Consider the following 20,621-nt stretch of genomic DNA (forward strand, 5'->3'; position numbering starts at 1 on the left):
TTCTTAAGTGGAAGAGGAGGTTGCTTTTCCCGGAGTGTAAATAGTGTGTTGTCTGCTTGCAACTCCTCTAATCCTCTGCCTCTCACTCCCGGTAATATCATTGCTCTATTTTCCCTCTGCAAACAGATGCCAGCCACTTCCCTGGTGTTCAAAACAAAAACATTTCCCTACTTAACAAGAAGCAGAGACCCTCTTCTACCTCCCACCCCCATGAAAGAACCTAGATTTTGGGAGATGTGAAAGCATCGGGCAGGAAGGTGTGTCTGCAGAAATATTGTGCGTGTATCTGGGGGCAGAGGCATTCTAGGAACGGACCCCCAAAAGCTGGGTAGGGAAAACAACCTTCTCGGTCAGGCACTGAGCAAAACGCTACGGAAAAGCAGAGCAAATTAAATAGGGCTCTCTGATCTGGTGGGGTTTGTGCTTGCCAAAAAATGCACTATGCATCTCAATTCGCTCTGCTGTTCATCTCACACACGGTTTTCCTGATGCCATTTCTGCCCTCCGAGCGCAGTCTTTTCAGCACTCGCTTCTTCCTTCCTTCTTCGTTATTGTCCACGCATGATCGAGGACTATACATACAGTAAAGCAAGATCTGGGGGAATAGAGAAATCCCCCTTTCCCGACGGGGAGCCGTCAAGCACTCCGCCAGCCAGTTAACCAGCCGCAGGCACTGTCCTCTTGGCCATTCCCGCGACAGACTCTCTTTATTATGGACATTATTATTATTAATAGTAATAACAACGCACGTTCTAAACAAGTCCTTTCACTGGTTCCTGGTTCGTTACTAGCCTGCCGCTTTCCTCTCAATAATCTGCTCTATACAACTAAAAAGCACGATTGCATCCCCCACCCCCCCAACCCCGCGTCCCCCTGGAAGCTTTTTGCAACTGCGTCCCTGTTAATTTCACTTCCTTCTTACGGTTCGGATTGCAGCAAAATCTTGGAGCGCTGGGGCCAAAAAAAGTGAAGATCCATAGAACATTTCTTCCTCTTTCTCTCCCCCCACCCCCCCCGCCAACCTCTCTTAACTCCCCACCCGGCTCAACCATTGCAATCCCAACTGGAACTTTTCCCCCATCCTGTTTCTGTTTCTCTATGGCTTCAGTCTTCAGCTGAGAAGCCGCCGCCGCCGCTGCTGCTGATAGTGGTGGTGGTAGTGGTGGTGGAGAGAAGCGAAGAGTGAGTGGGTGGGTGGGAAGAAGAGGGGAGAGGAAAAGCCGAGAGGAGAGAAGAGGGGAAAGGAGGAGAGGGGAGAGGAGAAAAGAGGAGAGGGAAGGACTGACAGAGAGGGGCGTGGGGAGCTGAGGAGGGGTGGGGGGAGATTCCGTTCTCTTGCTGCTCCCAGCAGAGGAGGGGAAGGCGGGTAACTGGGGGTGGAGTGGGGGGGGGGAGGAGGGAGGGAGAAAGGGAGGGAGATGAGGAAGACGGTCCGATAACCCATCCCTTTCGGAAGGCAGCACTTGTCCATTTCTGCTGGCGCGCTGCAAGGCATTCGCTGTTGCTGCTGCTGCTGCTGCTGCTGCTGCTGCAGCAGCTAGGACTGCATCCTCTGCCTCGACTCCTAGCGTGTGTGTGTGTATGTGTGTATGCTTGTGTGTATGTGTATGTGTGTGTGTTTTGCAGGTGTGTCAGTTTTAATTCTGCCCAGTAGGTGGGACTTGGTGACTTTAGCACCATTTTTTTTTTGCCTCCCCATCTTCTGTTGCAATCCTCACAAGTATCAGAGTCAGAGAGAGCGGCTTGATTACCAACCTGGAATCAACAAGGCAGCAAAGGAGACCTATCCACCATGCATTTCAGACCACTACTGTAGGGGAATTACCGCTTATCTTTTCCGTGGCCACGATGGTTCCATCAGCTGGAGGATTTTGCATCTGATCACTCGGCGTTCCAAAGGCAGAGTCCCCCCTCCCCCTCCCTTCCCCCCTCCCTCACTGTCTTTGTTTCCTTCCCCCCTTCTCCCCCCACCCCACCCCCCTCTCCTCTTCTCCTCCTCCTCCTCCTCCTCTTTTTTAGAAGCAGCAATCGGAGATGGATGTCTCTCTTTGCCCTACCAAGTGCAGTTTCTGGAGGATTTTTTTGCTGGGAAGCTTCTGGCTGGACTATCTGGGTTCGGTGCTGGCTTGCCCTGCGAACTGTGTCTGCAGTAAGACAGAGATCAATTGCAAGAATCCCGATGATGGGAATCTCTTCCCCCTCTTGGAAGGACAGGATTCAGGGAACAGCAATGGCAACGCCAGCATCAACATCACGGACATCTCAAGGAATATCACTTCCATGTAAGTCAGTACCCGGGTCCTCTCGCTGCGCCCCCCCCCCCAACCCTCTGACTTACAGCTCTTAGGAGTGTGTGTGTGTGTGTGTGTGTGTGTGTGTGTGTGTGTGTGTGTGTGTGTGTGTTTCCAGGGAAGATGCTAACGCAGTTTGCGTATTTCCAGGTGACTCCAGCCCGGGCTGTGAATGATCTTGTTATTTACTTGGTTTTTCCCTGCTCAGATTGTGATTGCGTCTCTTACAGCACCCCTGCCTGTCCTCTGCCCTCGCCCCCACCCTCATTATCATTCTAAGGAAGAAAATCGAATTTTCTCCCCCCCCCCTCCAAATAGCAACAGTTTGGCCATGCTTAAGTAGGATAAAGTGAATGAGGTTTATTTAATTCTTCAGTGGTAGCAACAGCAGCAGCAGTGGCTGCTTAAGCTGTGAGGGCAGGAGAGACACTTTGAGCTGCTCTAGATCAAGCCTCAATGTTTAACTGTTTCCTTTTGGGGGGAAGAAAGAAGCAGGAAAAAAGCCCAACACTGAAAAGAAAACAAGTTTTCAGCTGTCTGGGCTTTTGGAGACTTCAGATGTGTCTAGGTTGTCATTGCTTGGTCACAGATGCATCTATTTCCATCCTCTCTACCGCCTGATATCTTCCACCCCAGTTCCCCACCGTTTCCCCCTAACCTTTCCCCACAGGACTCCTTGCTATTAGGGACCCACAAATTATCAGCTTTTTAACTATTTTGGTTTTGAGATTCTTTCCTGAGGATTCTAAGATATTGAAGGGAGTGGAGATAGAAGGGGAAAGGGCAGGGTGTGTATGTGTGTGTGAGTGAAAGAGAGGAGAGAGAGAGAGAGAGAGAGAGAGAGAGAGAGAGAGAGAGAGAGAGAGAGAGAGAGAGAGAGAGAGAGAGAGAGAGAGAGAGAGAGAGATTCTCATTTGAATATCTTCAATCTGTTTATTTGGAGTATTGAACTTTCAGTGATATTTGCCTGGTTCAGCTTTATCTGAATCACTTATGGCCCATTTGTGTGTGTGTGTGTGTGGGCATAGTGGCCTTTTCTTTTTCTTTAAGTAGTTTTTTTTGTGGGGTAAGATGGTTGGAAGAAAGAAAGAGAGGAAAAGATTAATGGAGCCTATCTTCTCAATTGGCTTTTTATTTTTGAATCTCGTCTGGTGAGGTGAACTCCAGTTCTTATCATCATGGTGGAAATAGTGGTGAAACTAGAAATGTGATCATTTAGGGAAATTATTTCTCACTATTCAGATCCTGGAACTCCATACATGGGTGGGATTTTTTCCTTATTTCAAATCCAAGAAGGATTTGGAGTGAAGTCACAGAGGGTGTTTGGGGAGCAATTTTTGGGGTTGTTTTTTCCAGTCAATTTTTATTCCTTCCAGATCACTAAATGGGCAAAATGCTTTGGGTCTCATCCTTCCTAGAGGTTCTCTTCTGCTTGGTCACAGTGTAATTGCTGCAAAGCTAGGAAAGAATTGCAGTTCTGCTCTCTTCAAAGCCCAGCCTTGTCACCTTCCTTGGATAATGGTTCCTCCACACATGTAGTGTTGCTGTTCACAGACCTAGAGAAAAGCTTAGCCAAGGAAATGGCCCTGACTCCTGCCCCAGGAAATGAGATTGACCCATATTTGTATTCTGTACACCCACTTCCATACCCCCCTCCAAACTCAGCTTGAAATGAAAAGAAAAACAAGGTTGTCAGGGAGGGAAGAAGGGGAAGGGGCAGGACAAACAGAATGGATGGAACTTGCTGGTCTGTCCATGGTTTCTCTTTTTTTCCCCTCCTTCCCTTCATGTCACAGGATTCTCAAGATTCAGAGAGGGGGTATAGAAAAGGACTCCTGAAAGCGTTGAACCCTCAAAGAAACTCAGATTTGGGACTGTCGTGGGCAAGGGTGAGGGTTGGGACTTCAGACCTTTGGTCCAAGGCTGAAGAGTTGGAGCATTGCATTGTCCAGGGGGCAGGAGAGAATAGACCCCTGGGCAGCTCCATGTCAGCTCTTGGAAGCAGCTGAGATGGTTTTCAGTTAGCTCCCTGAGTGTGGGGATGTGTGTATTTGTAGGAAAGCTGCTGGGAGAGATACTATTATGTAGGTTCTTTATGTCCAGACAATGCTGTTTACTGCTTTGAAAAAATGAAAAAAAAATTCTAATAAAGCAGCTATGGAGGGGAAAATATCTAGTTCTGAAGAAGGAGTAGAGTGTTGAGAGCCAGGGTAAAGGATCCTTTTAAAGTTGGAAGGCTGAGAAGGCTGCTGGAAGAGTTCGTGATGGAAAGGGGACTGGGACATTTGTCACAGTTTTTTCACCCTGGAATCTCGGCTGAGTGTCCTGTAGAGTGAGGTGAAGATAGGGGAGATGAGGCATGAACTATATACACTGTGACTGGAAGAGAAATATTGCCTCAGGACCATGCTTGGTCAGAAATCAAATGCCCCTTTCTCCCAAGTTAGTCCTAGAACCCAGCTGGGGATCTAGCTCAGGAGGGGGTTTCTAGGAAAGGGGTGTGGGTTGGATTTTCTGTTGGGTTGACCAGTGGAGAACTATTGTGTGTCAACTGGTTAGAAGCCCAGTGAGTACATTGTTAATAGTTTTGGTTCACTGCTCTGGGGAAGGGGCACAGTCTTCGAGACAATGTTAAAGCTAAGATAAACATTGGGAACCTAGGTCCAGACAAATGCCGGGGAGTCATGGAAGGGTTGGCAGGGGAGAGAGAAAGGATGGGGCTTAAAGGAAGGGAAAAGAAAATGCCTGGCAGTGTTCTTTCCTGTTCTCCACAGTTGTCAAGCCGTCAAGTTTCCCCAAATCCTGTCCTAAGGAAAGGACTTTAGCTGAAGGATATTGAAGGAGAAAGTCTCCTTATTTTCTCTCTTTGATATTTAACCTACCTAATCTGGAACATAATAAGTATGTATGATGGGATAGAGCCAAGGGATACCCAGGCTCCACCCTAGATCCACCTCATGTTTGAGGTTTTGATGGTGTCTTGGATATAGAATCTGTGAAGGGCTTAAAAGATGGTGGATACTACATTAGTCATTAATGCCAAAAGGAGTATCTAGAAGGACAGTGAATTTGCTAGAGTTCGCTTTGGGTATGGGAAAAAGGCTAAGGCAAGAAAGGTCAGCTTCAAACTCATGGTTTCTGGGTTATCTTTTAAGCTCAGAACGGGGAGTCAGATGTGGAAGCTCCGGGGGACAGTTTCTTAGTTTCATTTCATGTTTCTTGATTTGGGTTTAGAGATAGTCAGGGTACTCTCCTACCAGGCATGTGGCCTTATAGAGAGGGAAGAGGGGGGAAGAAAGCTTCTAGCTCCTACTCTTAGGCAAAACCAACATCCCAGAGTCCTCCATAAGTCTCTTAGGGGATTGACTTGGTACTGGATAGAGAAATTTTTCTGACTCCCCACCATCATGAACATCCCAAGTTAGGTACAAACTCGACTGATGAAAAGGACTATGGCAAGCTGTGGCTATTCACAGGATCATGGGATCATAGATCTAGAGATGAAAGAGTCCTCAGAGGCAATTTATTTAAATTACCTCATTTTATAATGAGGAAATTAAGGCCAGCAGAGGTTAAATGACTTGCCCATCAACTGCAGACATCAAAGGTGGGATTTGAACCCAAGTCCACTGATTTTGGAACCAATGGTCTTTCCACTTAATCAAGCTACTTGCATGAGGCTACATCAAACAATAAGGGCATCCCTGACCAAGGTACAATGGTGGATATTCCTCTTTGCATTGGCGTAATCAGAAAGATGTCCTATTATTATTACATTGTTAGTATGGTTGTGTCTAATCAGTTAAGACCTCCCTTTTCCTCACTTTTGAGCTCCCAGTTGACTAGCTCTTCACCCAGAAGGATCAATATACTCTGTTCTTCCATTCCAATCTCTTGAGGCCATGTTTGGCACCTGAAGAATGATGCCTGGCCTGGCTCCCTAGGCTCAGACACTTAGCCAAACCCTGGTTTGAATGGCATATTCCTCTGGTCACTGGGAGCCCAAGAATGAAGGGGAGGGTATTCGTGACTTTATTCTAGGCATACATTTGCTACATCATGCTGACGTTCTGGGAGATGCACCTTTGCCATCAGGGACCTGTGTGCTTGTATGGTTTAGGAAGAGTAACCGGATTCCAGATAGCTACCATAGCAGCTCAGAGTGGATGCTGAAATTCCCAAACTGGGACCCATACTCCATTCCCCACCCACTAACAGGGTCCATCCCCTAGAGTTTGGCAGCTGTGGGTCTGCTGCCTGTCTGCTCCCTCTGGCTTCCTGCACACTTAGCTCATGTCATCTGTTGGCTGTGTGAATGCTCATTTAGAATCCAACAAAAGGCCTGGCTATTGAGCATCCTGCCCTGCCCAGTTCTTTGCCTCCTATTCTCCTTCAAGAGTTAAGGAAGTCACAGCTGTGGCTACCAGAAGAGAGAGCTGATGTTTGGGGGAGAATTGGGAAGTAAATGAGCCAGGCCAGGGGAGAGCCACAGAGCCACATATTAGCCTGGGGAGAAGAGAGAGTGGAGCCAAAACACCAGAAAGAGGTTCGAGCCATTGCCTGGCTGTGAAGGCTGTGAGGGTGTTGGTATTTGTGGGTCACTCATTCGAGCTGCCCTCATTGTATTGGAAGATGTGTTAAAAGCTATCATTATGTCTTTGTCTTAGAGGTGTCTCATGGTCTCCCACAGTTGAAGGCTGGAGTCTCTGGGGTTCCAGTGGCTAGAGAAGTGCTTCCAGAAGCAAGGATGGCCATTGGCCACTCTAGCTCCATTGTCTCCATTCTGTGATCAAGAGTTGCCAGTGTGGGACTCTCAGGCTTTTGACTTTGGAAGTTTGGGGCTCTCCTTGTGGCCTTGAGTTTCCAACTGTCTTAAAGGGCAGCAGACCATTCCTGGGGGGGCTCTCTGAAGCCTTGCTCACGTCTTACTCTGCCAGCTCTGTGGGAGCTCAGTGGAGAGCAGCTGGATGAAACCAGCTCAGCCTGGTCTTGGCTTAGATGCGGCCTCCTCACCCTCCCATAGCAATGCTGCTGGCTCAGTTTCAGACCTTAGAAACCAAAAATCTCACCTCTCTTCCTTACTGCTTTTGTGGATCGTGGAAGATCCAGTCCTCATGAGGCCACCCCTCTCCTCACACCCCATCCCCACCCTACATCCATGAATAAAGCCCAGGTAGCCAGTTTTAGCGGAGATGTTTATTGTCCCAGGGGAGTGCCAGAAGCAAATCTTTATAATTGCTTCCTTGAATGGTAGGACAAAAGCTCTGCATTAATTTAAGCCTCCAGAAGGAGTTTGATATCCTCTTGACTGAGGCAGAGTTTGGTTCCAGCAAGCTGCAAGGGGCCTGTGTGAAACCTCCTTCCTTGGGCTCTCCAGTTCTTTTGTCTATGAGTTCTCTTTGGTACCCCATTGGCACTTCTATCAGAGTATAGCAATGCTCCGTTAGGCTGAGCTCTAGAAGCCCAATTGCCTCACTGAACCTATTTCCATGTTTTGCACTTGGGTGGGTGGGTGGGGGGCAGGGAAGCCATCTGTTTCTGGCAATGCCTTGCAAGTCCCTCTAAAAGCCTGGAGGCCTTACTGGCACTCTGACTGTATATTAGTCAGTCGATGGCACTGCAATGGAGTCCCCTTCCTAACATCCCTTTTCAGTGGCTCATATGAAGCAGATCAAGGGGCTGGACCATTTCCATCTGCCTTTTGGTGTCTAGGGAACTGGAAATAACATGTTGTAGCTGAAAGAGTCTGAAAAGCTGGGAGTTAGACCTGAGTTCTAGTTCCAACTTAGCCATTGTGTGATCTTGGGTAAGTCAATGAACTCTTCTACAATCTCAGTTTCCTCATCTTAAGAATGGGAGCGGGGGGAGATGTCAGACTATAGGGTTCTTTCCAGCCCTGTGAGAGAGACAGGAATGATTCCATAAGCTGGGATCAGATGAGTTTGTTATTTTGAGGAAACTGAGAACAAGTAGAGGCAAGGGATTTGCTTATGGCCACAGAGATAGTAAACAATAGGGATTTGAACTAGAATTTTGACTCCCAAGTCTCTGCTCTTTTAAATGAAAATGTATCATGCTTTCCAGTAGACCAGACCAATTTCCAGGAATATAATGTCAACTGGTAGAGTTTCTGAGAGCAGAACTTCTTGGGACTGGTGGTTTTCCTTGTAATGTTATTAGGAGGTGGGAATAAAATGGTGGTGGGAGAAATTATGTTCCTCTCTTGGCTATTTTTGGCTTCTCATTCCCTTTTTCACCACACAGAAAATGCTCAAATATCTTCTGGGCTTTTCTTTCCATGCTGAAATTCCATGACCGTCCTATATCACCTGGGTCTGACAGCTAAGCATCTATGCAGCAGAATCTAGGAAGTGACCAGTTATAGTAGAAAAAGCATTACTCAGTGAACTAATGTTTACCAGAATACTTTATCATCTTTGAGTGCTATGTAAATGTTGACTGACTTGTGATGATTATTTGGAATCAAAGGATCTGAATTCAAATTCTGATTCTCTTATTATTTGGAATCAAGGGATCTTAGTTCAAATCCTGGATCTCCCACAAACTAATGATTTTGGACTTGACCTCTCCCTGGGTCTAATTTCCCCAAGTAAAATGAGAACGTTGGACTAGATGACCCTTAAAGTTCCTTCCAGCCCTAACTTTCCAAATCTATGGGGTCCTTTGAGCACTCATGTAATAACAACAATAACTTGCATTTAGGTATCACTCATAAAATCAAAAAGGATCTTTCAAACCATCTAATCCCTCCTTGGTGAACCTTTGCTGAGTTTGAGTGCCCAGAGGGCAAATTCAAACTATTTGGGAGCCCCTGGATTACCAGAGAGAGCTGAAGGAGAAAAGTGCTTGCTTTGGGCCAGTGGACAGAGGGGTGGGGCATGCAAAAAAATGTCCTCTGGCGCTGGGAAGAGGGGGAACCCAGCAGCTTCCTAGTGCCAGCTCTGCATGAGTGTCAGGTTTTTGCCAACACCGATCTAGTCCAATCTCTTCATTTGATATGAAAAAATGGAGGCATGATGTGGTTAAATGACTTGATTAAAGTCACACAGCAAGTAGGTGACAGTCAGGATTTGAAATCAGATTTTGCAACTCTAAATTTAACCCTCTTTTCACTATTCCATAATACTTCTTAAACTTTGTGGCTTCCATAATGAGCTCTTTATAACCACCCTTCCCCATTTTAAAACAAACAGATTAGGAAACTGAGGCTCACTGGGACGCAGTGATTTGCCCTGGGTTACCCAGGGAACATAGCTAGTAAGTCTTAAAGGCACACCCTTGACTGTAGATCTTCCAACTTCCAAGGCTTTTGATGTTCCCATAATGCCTTAGTAATGCAGGGCTTGGGTTCATTGTCCAGGGATTTATCAATCTGCTGGCAGTCTAAGGGGATGGATCCTTCCATATTAGGTAGCACCTGGCTGACCAGTGGGTTTTCCACTGTTTTCTTTGCTAAAGCTATCCTTTGCATTAGGTGGGAAAAGAGCTGGATTTAAGGAAAGAGTGGATCTTAGGACTGTTACCCACCCTGGGGCAGTAAGCTGACTAAGCTTACTGGGAAAGAGTAATAGGGTTGGTTTAGAGGAGAGGAGCAGTAAGGAAGGGGAAAGGGTGGCTGGAGAGTGTTAGACTTCTGAATATTCTCCTGTAGATCACTGATCTTATTGTATTTGGTTTCCCACTCCCCTCCAACTCTTACCTCTGCTACTTTCATGCTGGATGAACTATGAGGAAGGACACATAATGACTAGCAAGCATTTAGTGCCAACTTGATGCCAGGTGTTATGTTAAGCCCTTGGGATACAAAGGACAGCCATGGAGAGTGTCCTTGCTCTCAAGGAGCTCACAGTCTAATGCAAAGAGCCCTCAGTGGGCACTCAGTGACTTAGAGAAGATATCATGAGGCTTGTGTCCCCTCACCCAGGAAAAGAAAGGAAGGGGAAGTCTAGGTCAGTCTGAACTATTGCTGTCTCTGGTGTGCTCACAATGAATAACACTTTCTGCTTTTGGTTCTTTACATCCATCTTCATGGTGACTTTGTGAAGGACGTAATAGAGGTAGTATTTGTCCTTGTTACAAATGAAGAAACTGAGGCTTAGATCGATCGTTTGCGGGACTTCTAATCTAAGACTTCTCCACACCCCCTCAACCTTCACTCCTGAAGGCTACAACCTAACAATGATTTAACAACAAAAGAGTACAGAGTAAAGGACCCTCTAGATTAAAGAGTCAAATCCCAGTCAAGTGGCAGTTTTGGAGAACAGAACTATTTGGAACTGGACTTTCTTTTTTAGTTGGTTGGAGGTTGGTTTGGGTGAGCTTGGAATGTTCTTTACTCCTCCATTTTGTCTCCTGGAAGTGGAAGTCCTTCTAATGTTATTAGTAAGTGGGATTTAAATGATTGGGTGGGGGAGAAATTGTTCTCCTTGATTGGCTATTTTTGGCATCTTGTTTCTCTTCTCTCATCTCACAGAAAATGCCCCAATGTTCTCTGGACTGATATATCCATGCCATGATCTCATGACCATCCTGTTTCACTTGGCATTGTCAGCTTTGCAACGGATGCCTTTTATTTTTTGCCTCTTTACCTTCCCCAGGCATACTTCTGTTTCTCCAGGCAGTTAAAGGAATGACCAAGTGCTGTGCTGTAGATCTGGGCCACATACAGGCAGGTTTGTCTGGTTGTCTCTAATAGAAAGTGAGTTCCATAAGGGCAGGGACAGAGTTTTGCCTTTCTTTGTATACCTCTCAGTAAGCATGTTGTAGACTCTGTCTCTGTCTGTCTCTGTCTCTGTCTCTTTCTCTGTGTCTCTCTGTCTCTGTGTCTCTGTGTCTCTGTGTCTCTGTGTCTCTCTCATTACATTTTGTTTTAGAATCAATACTAAGAATCAGTTCCAAGGCAGAAGAATAGTGAGGGCTAGACAACTGCTCAGGAACACACAGCTAGGAAATGTCTGAGGTTGTATTTGAACCCAGCACCTCTTGTCTCTAGGCCTGGATCTCTATCCACTGAGCTGTACAATGTAGCAGATTCTTAATAAATGCTTGTTGACAGACTGACTGTCTTTTTTCTTTCCCAAAGTGGCAGTTCTCAGGTAGTACATGCTCTTCAAATATATTGGGGTGGACAGTTCTGGGCATGGTTGGATAGAGCACTAGGCTTCTGATGTTCTCTTTGACTTGATCAAGGACTTATTGGTTGAGAAGGGGTAAAATGTGGGTGGGATATGTGTATATTTATTATTTTAGATTTTATTAGAGGAAATAGATGCTGTGGTAGAGAGAATGAAGAAGGTCCAACTTCTGTTCTTGATTCTGCCATTAATGATTGGATGGCTGTCTTGCATTTTTGGGTCTCAGTTTCCTCATTTGTAAAGTAAAGAGGATAGACTAGATAATCTCTAAGATCCATTATAATTCTCTATCTCATCCTCCTAATGTAGGAACACCATACAAGATGTAGGATTCTTGAGTGTATTTCTCCATATTTAAAATGAAAGAATTGAATTATATGATCTCTAAGCTTTGTTGGCCCCAAATTGTATGCTCGATTCAGTCAATTGCTAAAAAATCCTTTGTTGTATATTCTCTAAGACTGGAGAAGCTGGGCTCCTATCTATGGTGGGCAAGACTGATTTATATATTTCTACCAGGATCAGCTTTATGACAAAGTTTCCTTCTGCTGAAGGGGTTATGGTACTAGATCTCTGTTGGATTCATGATAGCATGGTAAGGTGAAAAGAAGCCAGGAGAAGTAGGAGTCAGGAGACCTGTGTTCTAATCCTAGCTTTACTATAAATTGACTATGTGACCTTGGACAAATGATTTAATCCCTCTGAGTCTTGGCTGGGACTTCTACAAGTCCCTTGTAGCTCTGTTCTCCATGGAACTCTGCAAAATTCCATCAGATGAGATAATTTCTGAGAACAGTCCTGAATCAAAGCTTCTTTGAATGTATATTTTTTGAACTTACCAGATTCAAATCATATTTATAAGGATATTAGCAGAGTGAGCTTGAGTAAATCATTTCCTCCCCTCAAACCTCAGTTTTTCCTATGTTGTAAGAAAGAGGTAAGACTAGCTGGATCTGTCCTTGTAGAGCATTTAGGATAAGATTTTTCCAGAGAGGGATTACATTCCAAAGCATTAGAATTCTTGACAAAGCCAGAGATATGTTGGTTTCTCCATGGGGGAGTTTGTGGATCCTAGATGTATAGGGAAGAGCTAAATTTACCTTCAGTTGTGCAGTCCTGGGCAGAGTTGCCCATTCTTGGTAAGATACCTGAGGGATCCCTTCCCTGGAGGTACAAGGCTAAGGGAAGAGAAACTGGAAGAAATACATTTTCTGTTCTGTAGAGTTTCTAAGTATCTTCAGGGAATACCCACAGGGACTCTCATTTCTGGAATTCTCAAGGAAGTCCTGGCAATACCAAAGTTGACTTTCCTTTGACCCCGGGGGCACTGAGTGGTTCTATTAACTTGGTTTCTTTCTCCAGTACATTTTCTGCATGTATTTTCTTTTCCCTCTCTGGCTCTCTGGCTCAAGATGTGTTATTCTGTGTTACACCTTGAAAACCTCTCATTATAGAGATAAGAAACCAGAGTCCCAGAGATGTTTGATGACTTATCCAAGGTCATATAGCAGGGTAATAGCAGAGAAAGGATTAGTACCAAGGCTTCAATCTAATTTTCTTTCCACAACCCACCTGCCTGGCAGGTATGTATACTCTCTATAAAGATGCTTCTCTGCCCAGCTCTTCTTCTGTGTGACTCCTAAAACCCAGAACCTCCCTCTTGGTTTGGTATCCCCTAAGGGTAATGTTTCCAAATTCAGTGTCCCCAGAGGCAGCTCTCTTCGGCTGGCAGCCCCTGAGGGCTCCTCTCAGCAACCCACGCCAATTAGAAATAAACCCAAGAGTAGAATTTATGCAAAGCAATATTTATAGGGAAAGAGTGGAATCTGAAGACTAGGCGGCCTCTGGAGTGGAGCTCTCCTTCCCCCCTGCCTCAGTTTCAGCATCTCCCAAGTGTCTTAGGGGCTAGGAGCAGAGAGATCTGGGCTTATAAGACAAAAGTCCTCTGGTTCTCATTTTTCCTCTTAGGGAAATAACTCCTCTGAGTGGGTGAAAGGCAAACCTCAATGGCTTCAGTTTCCTCTGTAAAATTAGAGGGTTGACCTTGATGATCTTCTCCCTGTAATGTTTTTAGATTGTAATATTTCAGGGAAGTGGGTTCCCTTGGTAGTGCCCATATTGACCCTAAAGTCCTACCCAGGTTAAGATGGAAAAGGGTTGTGTCAGGGTCAGGCTAGCAAAATAAATAAGGGTAAATGGGTAAGGAAACACATTAGGCAGTTAAGCACTGAAGTACATCTGTGACTACTTCTTTGACTCTATCTCAACTGTCTTCTTGATTTCACGGAATAATAGGTCTAGAAATGATCTTGGAATTCTTCAGGCTTTACCTCATTTTACACATAAAATAACCTCAGAGAGAGGACAGGGCAATGACTTGTCCAAGGTCCCACAGACGAGTATTGGAACTCAGGTTTTCAGATTTTAAATTCACGGCTCTTTTGATGGATGATACCTTAAATTCTTTAAGACTTGTTCTTAGATGGAAACTTTTCTTCTCTGGGACCCTTTTCCAGCTGGGCTCTCCATATTTCTTGAATGGCCCTTCTCCAGGATGGCTTTTCAGCTGCTGCCTAGTGCCTGTGCTTTTGATGTCAGAGTGGCCACTATAGTAGAACAGGTGTTAGTAGAGTCTGATGCAAAATTAGCATGGTAACGGACTTAGCTTCCCAGTGGCTTGAGGGAGGATTTTGCTCCTGAATTTCCAGTGGCCAGAGATACCCTGGTACCTAGGCCCTTTCCCTGGATCATAAAAGTTTTTGGAAAAATGTTCTGTGGGAACTCTAGTACCTAGAGTTGGAAACAGAGTTTCTTTCCAGATGGATAAACGAAGATGCTTGCAGAATAGCCTCACCCTTTCTCTCCTAGAATAAGAAGAACCCTTTTCTTACAGGTTTCTCTGGAAGACAGTAGATTTCCACTGGATATTAAGGTCCTGCTCTCACCCCCTCAGAACCTTATTCCACCTGTACCACAAAGATGGAAATTTTTCTTGATGGGTCTCCACCCCGTGGCACAAGCCCTGGGATGTGTAGGAAACCTGGGAAGCAAAATAGAGAAAGAAAGCTCTTTTGATGGGAGATGAATAGGTAGAAGTGGTCCTTTCTAAGGACCAGAGGAAGTTTGGAGGTTAAGAAGGGCATTCAAAAAACAGAATCAAAGGGTGTTAGAGCTAAGAGAGAACTTCGATAGCATGGCATCTAGCCTCTTCTTCTTAGAGAAGAGGAAAGTAGGGTCTGGAGAGGTACAGTTCCAGTTTAGTGATAGATGCAGACTAGGTCCCTGATCTCCTGAATCCTTGTACTGTTCTGGGCCCTGTTCTCTGTTTCCTTCTAAGATCTCTATTAGGCCCTTTGCCAGCAGCTGCTCTGGGGTCTGTAGAGTTGGCAGCCCTTTCAGGGCATGATTGCCGGGGATAGCTCTGTGGAAAATTCCTTCAGTGGCTCCCAGCAATCTGTGGGAGAGGTAGAGGCTCCCTTTTGAGGAGAAGAAAAGAGGTTTTCTGCCTCTCCCTCTCCTTTGTCCACTGCTCAAAGAGGGCATCCGTCTGCTTATTGTGATTATCTTCCATGGCAAGCTTGCAGCGGAGTGGCCATGGCTTCTCCTGATGTCCCCTACACCTGGTCACTCAGTAGCAAATGCTCGGTAAATGTGAAACAGCAACCCACTAACCCCCAAAGACCCGAGCATTCCTCTTGGAGTTTTTCCCCTTTTTCTTTTAGAGGCCAGACATGAAGTGGCCACTAGAGGGCAGTGCTGCGCATAAGACGGTCTCTGCAGGTGGAAGAGCTGACTTGGAGTTAGGGAAACTCTGAGGAGTCTTGCTGGGAGTGTCATTCCTATTCCAGAAAGCACTTGGGGAACTGCACCGGAGGGAGATGTTAGCTGTGCTCTGGGAGAACCCACACTGGTGCCATGGATGAATGGATCCGTTTCCACTTGGAATTTTCCACCACTTCTTTGCTGGTCTAAATTCAATCCATCTTTTAAGACCAGCTTCTTCCATGAAAGGTTTCATGACCACTCGGGCTCACAGCAATCTCTCCCTAGCATGAACCAAAGAGTGACATCTCCCCAGTTCTGACTGTCTGGGTCACTCATTTTGGCCCCTGGTCATACCTGCCTTGTGTTAATATTCAGCTTTCTCGTGGATGTGTGCCTGGTCTTAGCTAGATTATAAGCTCCTGGTAGGGAGGGACTTTTTGCCTTATACTTTTGGGGACAGTTTGTGCATACCCAGAACAGGGTTGGGAACACAACAAATGCTCAGGGAACATGTGTTCTAAAAAGCTCTACTGTGAATGAAAAGGGAAGTTGGATGACATGGCTTCTAAAGTCCCTTCCAGCTCTGACTTTACAAACTCCTGAACCCTTGTTTTTTTAGATCTTTTTCCTTTTTATGACTTCTAATAGTTTGTGTCATACAACTAAGTACTTTATTATATAGTATGTCGTCTTCCAGTTATTACATGTATATTAATTCTATCTTTCCCAAATGAGTGCAAATTTCTTAAGGGAGGAGACCTGTGCCTTCTATCTCTATATTTCTATCTGTCTCCATCATCTCTTTTTCCTTGCTATATCGTCTCTATTTCTGTCTGTCTATCTGTCTGTCTATCCATGTATGTATGTATGTATGTATGTATGTATGTATGTATCTATCTATCTATCTATCTATCTATCTATCTATCTATCTATCTTCAATAAGGTCACTATTCTCCCAGTCCTTCAAATTTATAAAACTTGAATTCTTTTTGACTTCTCTTCCTTTTTCATCTCCCCAGGTTTGGTTGGTCACCAAGTCCTGCTGATTTGTCCTTGGACTTGTCTCTAGAATTTGGCATTTTTCCATTTCATTTCCATGGCCACCATCCTGTATAGTACTTTATTCCCCTATGATTGTATGACTTTTATGACCTTCTAGTTTTCATTTGCTCTTCCTTTAAATCTGTTTTACATGCAGACTACTCTTCCTCAAATACCACTTTTCCACATGTCCAGAGAGTTACATTCATTTTCCTAGCTTATATATATGTGTATATATATATATATATATATATATCAATAGCTCCCTCTTGCCTGTGAGATAAAGTACAAATGGTCTGGAATTTTAGGTTCTCTATATGATCTCAACCTAATCTCCCATTACTTCTCTTAAATTTTACCATCTAATTCGATTAGCTTCCTCACTGTCCTCAAACATACCATATTTATTTTTTTATCTACAAGTCTTAGCTTTCATCAGTTCCCCAAAATGAAGTATCATTGTCATCTCCTACCTACCCATCAAGGGCCAGCTCAAGAGCCATTTCCTATGTGAAGAACACCCTGCTTATAGTGATCTTTGTCTTATCTGAGTTTCTGAAGCACCACTGTGGATTGGCATTGCCCTTGACAATTTTTTTTATCAATGAACAAAACTGCCAGCAACAAAGGTCCTTGCTTTTAAAAACCTGCTAATTAAAAAAAAAAGAACTTGACTTTCTTATCCTGGCATCTTATACTTCCCATTTCAAGTTCTTTCCATTTTGCTACCTTCTTAGCCTAAGAGATGAGGCACAGAGGTTTTGAAAGTAATAGTAGTTTAATTACTTAGATACTTTACTATCGCTTAAGCAGTATAGCTTGAATTGGCTCACCTTGGAAGAGATCTTGCCTGTTGATAGAATGTTAATGTGTGCTTGTCATTTCCTCCTAACTTTCTAAAGCTACTTGAAACTAGGAATTGTGTTTTATTTTTGTATCTTTCAAAGTAGCCAACACAGAGCTCTCCATATAGTAGAAACTCAACATCCTTATTGAATGGATAAAATTCATTGGAAAAGGGAGAGTGAGACGATTAGGTATATAAAAAAAATGGAGACCAATAGTATTTTGCAAACTCAGATGCTATAGCAAAGCTATAGAGTATAATGCCAGCAGTATATAAACTTCTTTAGGGCAGGGTCTGTTTTCAATTTTGTCATTATATATGTAGAGCTTAATACAGTGCCTTGAACCTAGAAGGTATTTTTTAACCCCTTAATTTCTTTTTGGGAATCGATAAGGGTTAGGCAAGTGGGGTTAAGTGACTTATCCAGGGTCACACTGCTAGGAAATAGTCATGGAACCACCTAGCTACACCATAGTAGGTGTTTAATAAATGCATGTTGAATGAATACAAATGAAAGTGAATAAATTCAAGATTCTACAGGCTGGGTGAAATTTGGGATCAAGGCAAAGTAAGAGGAGGGCTAAGATGAAAATCAGATTTCTAAATAAGGATATTAGAGAAGTAGAAAAGAGCAAGTATGACTTCATTTGTAGGTTTGGAAACCATCAACATTCCAGTTTGTGGAGATCTTTATTGGAGACTTCTCAGAGAACTTTGGATCCTGAGGATCTAGGTGAAATGATGATTCAACAATGCCACAGCCATAACAGATGCCACTATCTGAGGTTCTTCTAATTCTACCCTCACTTATGGTGTACACAGTTGCATACTTGACTGATAAGATTGACCTAGCTTGACAGCATCAAATAAATGGAAGAGGTTGGGAGGAATAAGAAAAGGCTATATCATTTTCTTTGCATATCTCCTAGTGCCCAGAATGGGGCTCTCCATATAGTAGATAGTAAATATTTGTTAATTTGCCTGGAATGTGCCTAGAAATGGAGGGAGGTGAATATTGGATTGTTTTAACAGCTCAAATTCATTATGGTTCCAGGATGAGCCACTAGAGGGCACTAGACCATGGCTTATGCAGATAAGGGTGTAGTACTGTCCCCCTGTTGTAGTGGTGCCTTTAAGGCAGGTGCTGGCAGCAGTCTAGTTCTGAAGCCAAGCCAAGGTTTTTGCGTATACCTGCGTGGGCATGTGGAAGTTGTGAATCTGTCACCACTTGATTCAAACAAAGCCCAGAGCACTGGGCCTGATTGCTGAATCCCTCCTCCCTTGCTTCCCCAAGAGTGTCTTACTGGAAAGCTGGAGTTATGACACAGCCAAAGAACTATGCTTAGGACCCTGTGTGTGTTTTTTTTCCAGTTATTTCCCTGCCACGCGAATGCTCGATTGCCACCTTTCAGTGGGGGACAAAGTGACACCCAGTGGCTAGGATGGAGAAAAGTGAAAGCTTTCCATTGGTGGTGGTTAGTGCAGAGGGGATGCTGGATTTTGTCTGGGGCCAGATGAGGCCAATCTTGTGACCAGGAGGCAGCTGACTAGGAGAAGAGCTTTTGATGGATTTCTTTCCTTCTCCAACTGAGCTGATCAGAAGTGTCCCTTGGAAGGTGCCAGCTAGATGAGTTTGGAAGGGGGTAAACCTGTCTTTGGAATTCTAGAGCACTGACAGGTGGTCAAGGCTGGAACATCCATGTGTGATGTTGATCCGCTTCATCCATTTTAGTAAAATCTGCTAGAGAATGAGTGATGTCTTTGTATAGGTGGAAAGAGAACTGTCTCATTCATTCCAGAGTTTTTCTCTTTTCAAGAGAGTAGAGTACACCAGAGAGGCAGCAGGATGTAGTAGAAGACATGGGTTCAAGTTTTCCCTCCAACATTGCCTGTGTGACCCATGGGCAAGCCATTGAACTTCTCATTGCCCTAGGCAGTTCTGCGCCTGAAAGTTTGTGTGTAGGTATCTACATCTTATCTACATCAATTGAGTCAATTTTCACACAGGAATTTTCCTTCTACCAATGAAATTATATAACTGCTTTTAAAAACATGAAAAAAGACCAGAAGTCCATGGCAAGCAGTATATTGTTATATTGTCAAGGGCACTGAATTAGGGACTGAGAGATTTGGGATTTAGTCAGAGTTCTGCCATTTTCTTCCTGTGTGACCCTTAGGCATGTCATCTCATCTTTTTGGCTTTGTTTTTTCTCTATAAAATGAAGGGTTTACATTAGATAATCTCCAAAGTTCCTCTCATCTTGAGATATGTATGATTCTACATATCTACATGACAGTCATATTGTATGTATGTATGTGTGTGTGTGTGTGTGTGAGAGAGAGAGAGAGAGAGAGAGAGAGAGAGAGAGAGAGAGAGAGAGAGAGAGAGAGAGAGAATGAGTGTGTGTGAAGCAGTGAAATTTCTATTTTTCTGGCAGATAAAATGAGGCACAAACTGGAGCTGTGCTATTTTGGTATGACCCAGTGACCTCTCCAGGAGTTTTAGGACTAGATGACTGGGATCATTCCAGGCTGTTGCTTACCACTGCATCCTGTCCCTCATGATATAGACATTTGGATGGATAGGAAGGATAGTCAGTAATTAAATATCAACTTTTTGTATAGGTTGCATTTCTGTCTTGCTCTCATCTCTTACATGGTAGCCATTTTAATAAAAGGAGCAATTAGACATAAAGAGGGAAATAACCTGAGAAGTAGGGGGAGGGAATGGGAAGAAATCATTCAGAATATAACATATCTTCATCCTCTGTGCCCAGCCCACTCTGGCTGTTACCAGAGTTATCTTGAATAGGAATACAGATTTAAGTAAATAACAATATAAAGAGGTATTGCAGTAATTAAAAGCAAACTTCCACAGGCCAGATCTTGGGGAAGGTTTTGTCTTGACCCCATGGATCTTTAGGCAGTGAAGGTTTGATGACTGGGGAGAAGGAAGGTCAGCTTCCCAAAGGCACAGAGACTGTCTGCTCTTCAGGATTTGTTGTCCCCTTGGCTAGGAGACTCTCTGCTTATTCAGTGGACAGGCTCAGTGCCCAATAGGATGTCTCTCTTGGAAGGGGGAGGGGCAAACATTCATTCTATTTTCCAAACTGCCTCCCTTCCAAGCACATAGCAGACAGCTAATGGATGGCCCTGGTGCTGGCAGTTTGTTAAACCCACTGTGAGTGCTGAGCCACATCTGTGCCTAGGCTGTGGGGTGCACAGGTGTCTGGCTGCCTGCCCCACCTCCTGCCAAGTCCTCCTTGGCATCTGGGCTATTGGAGAAAAGATGGGCAGATGTATTGGCATGGTCCAGTTGAACCCTTATTATAAGTATCAGGGACCGAGAGAAGTGTGGCTAAGGAAATGGTATCTGTTTAACTCTTTCAGAGCCAATTACCTTCATTTATAGATTCTTAGTAGTGAAAGTGTTCATGGAAATCCAAGCTTCTGATTTTATAGATGAAGAACAGAAGCCCAGAGAAGTGGGTCTCCAAGTTCCACGATGATATGGTGAAGCTG

General features: G+C 44.4%; 1 protein-coding gene across 5 annotated transcripts in view; it reads left to right on the top strand.

Annotated features, from left to right (window-relative positions):
* Positions 1 to 1,397: 1,397 nt before the first annotated feature.
* Positions 1,398 to 20,621, top strand: part of NTRK3 (neurotrophic receptor tyrosine kinase 3) — a 459,350-nt gene continuing 440,126 nt past the window's right edge. For 3 of the 5 annotated variants that reach the window (XM_001364452.4, XM_056806736.1, XM_056806743.1), the window contains exon 1: positions 1,408 to 2,282. In XM_001364452.4, the coding sequence (XP_001364489.1) occupies positions 2,035 to 2,282 (248 nt within the window). In that variant the 5' untranslated portion in view covers positions 1,408 to 2,034. Of the gene's footprint in view, positions 2,283 to 20,621 lie in introns of all 5 variants that reach the window. The other 2 variants (XM_007479383.3, XM_007479384.3) reach the window with 2 other exon arrangements.

Source organism: Monodelphis domestica, chromosome 1, assembly GCF_027887165.1.
Source record: "Monodelphis domestica isolate mMonDom1 chromosome 1, mMonDom1.pri, whole genome shotgun sequence".
Taxonomy (NCBI): Eukaryota; Metazoa; Chordata; class Mammalia; order Didelphimorphia; family Didelphidae; genus Monodelphis; species Monodelphis domestica.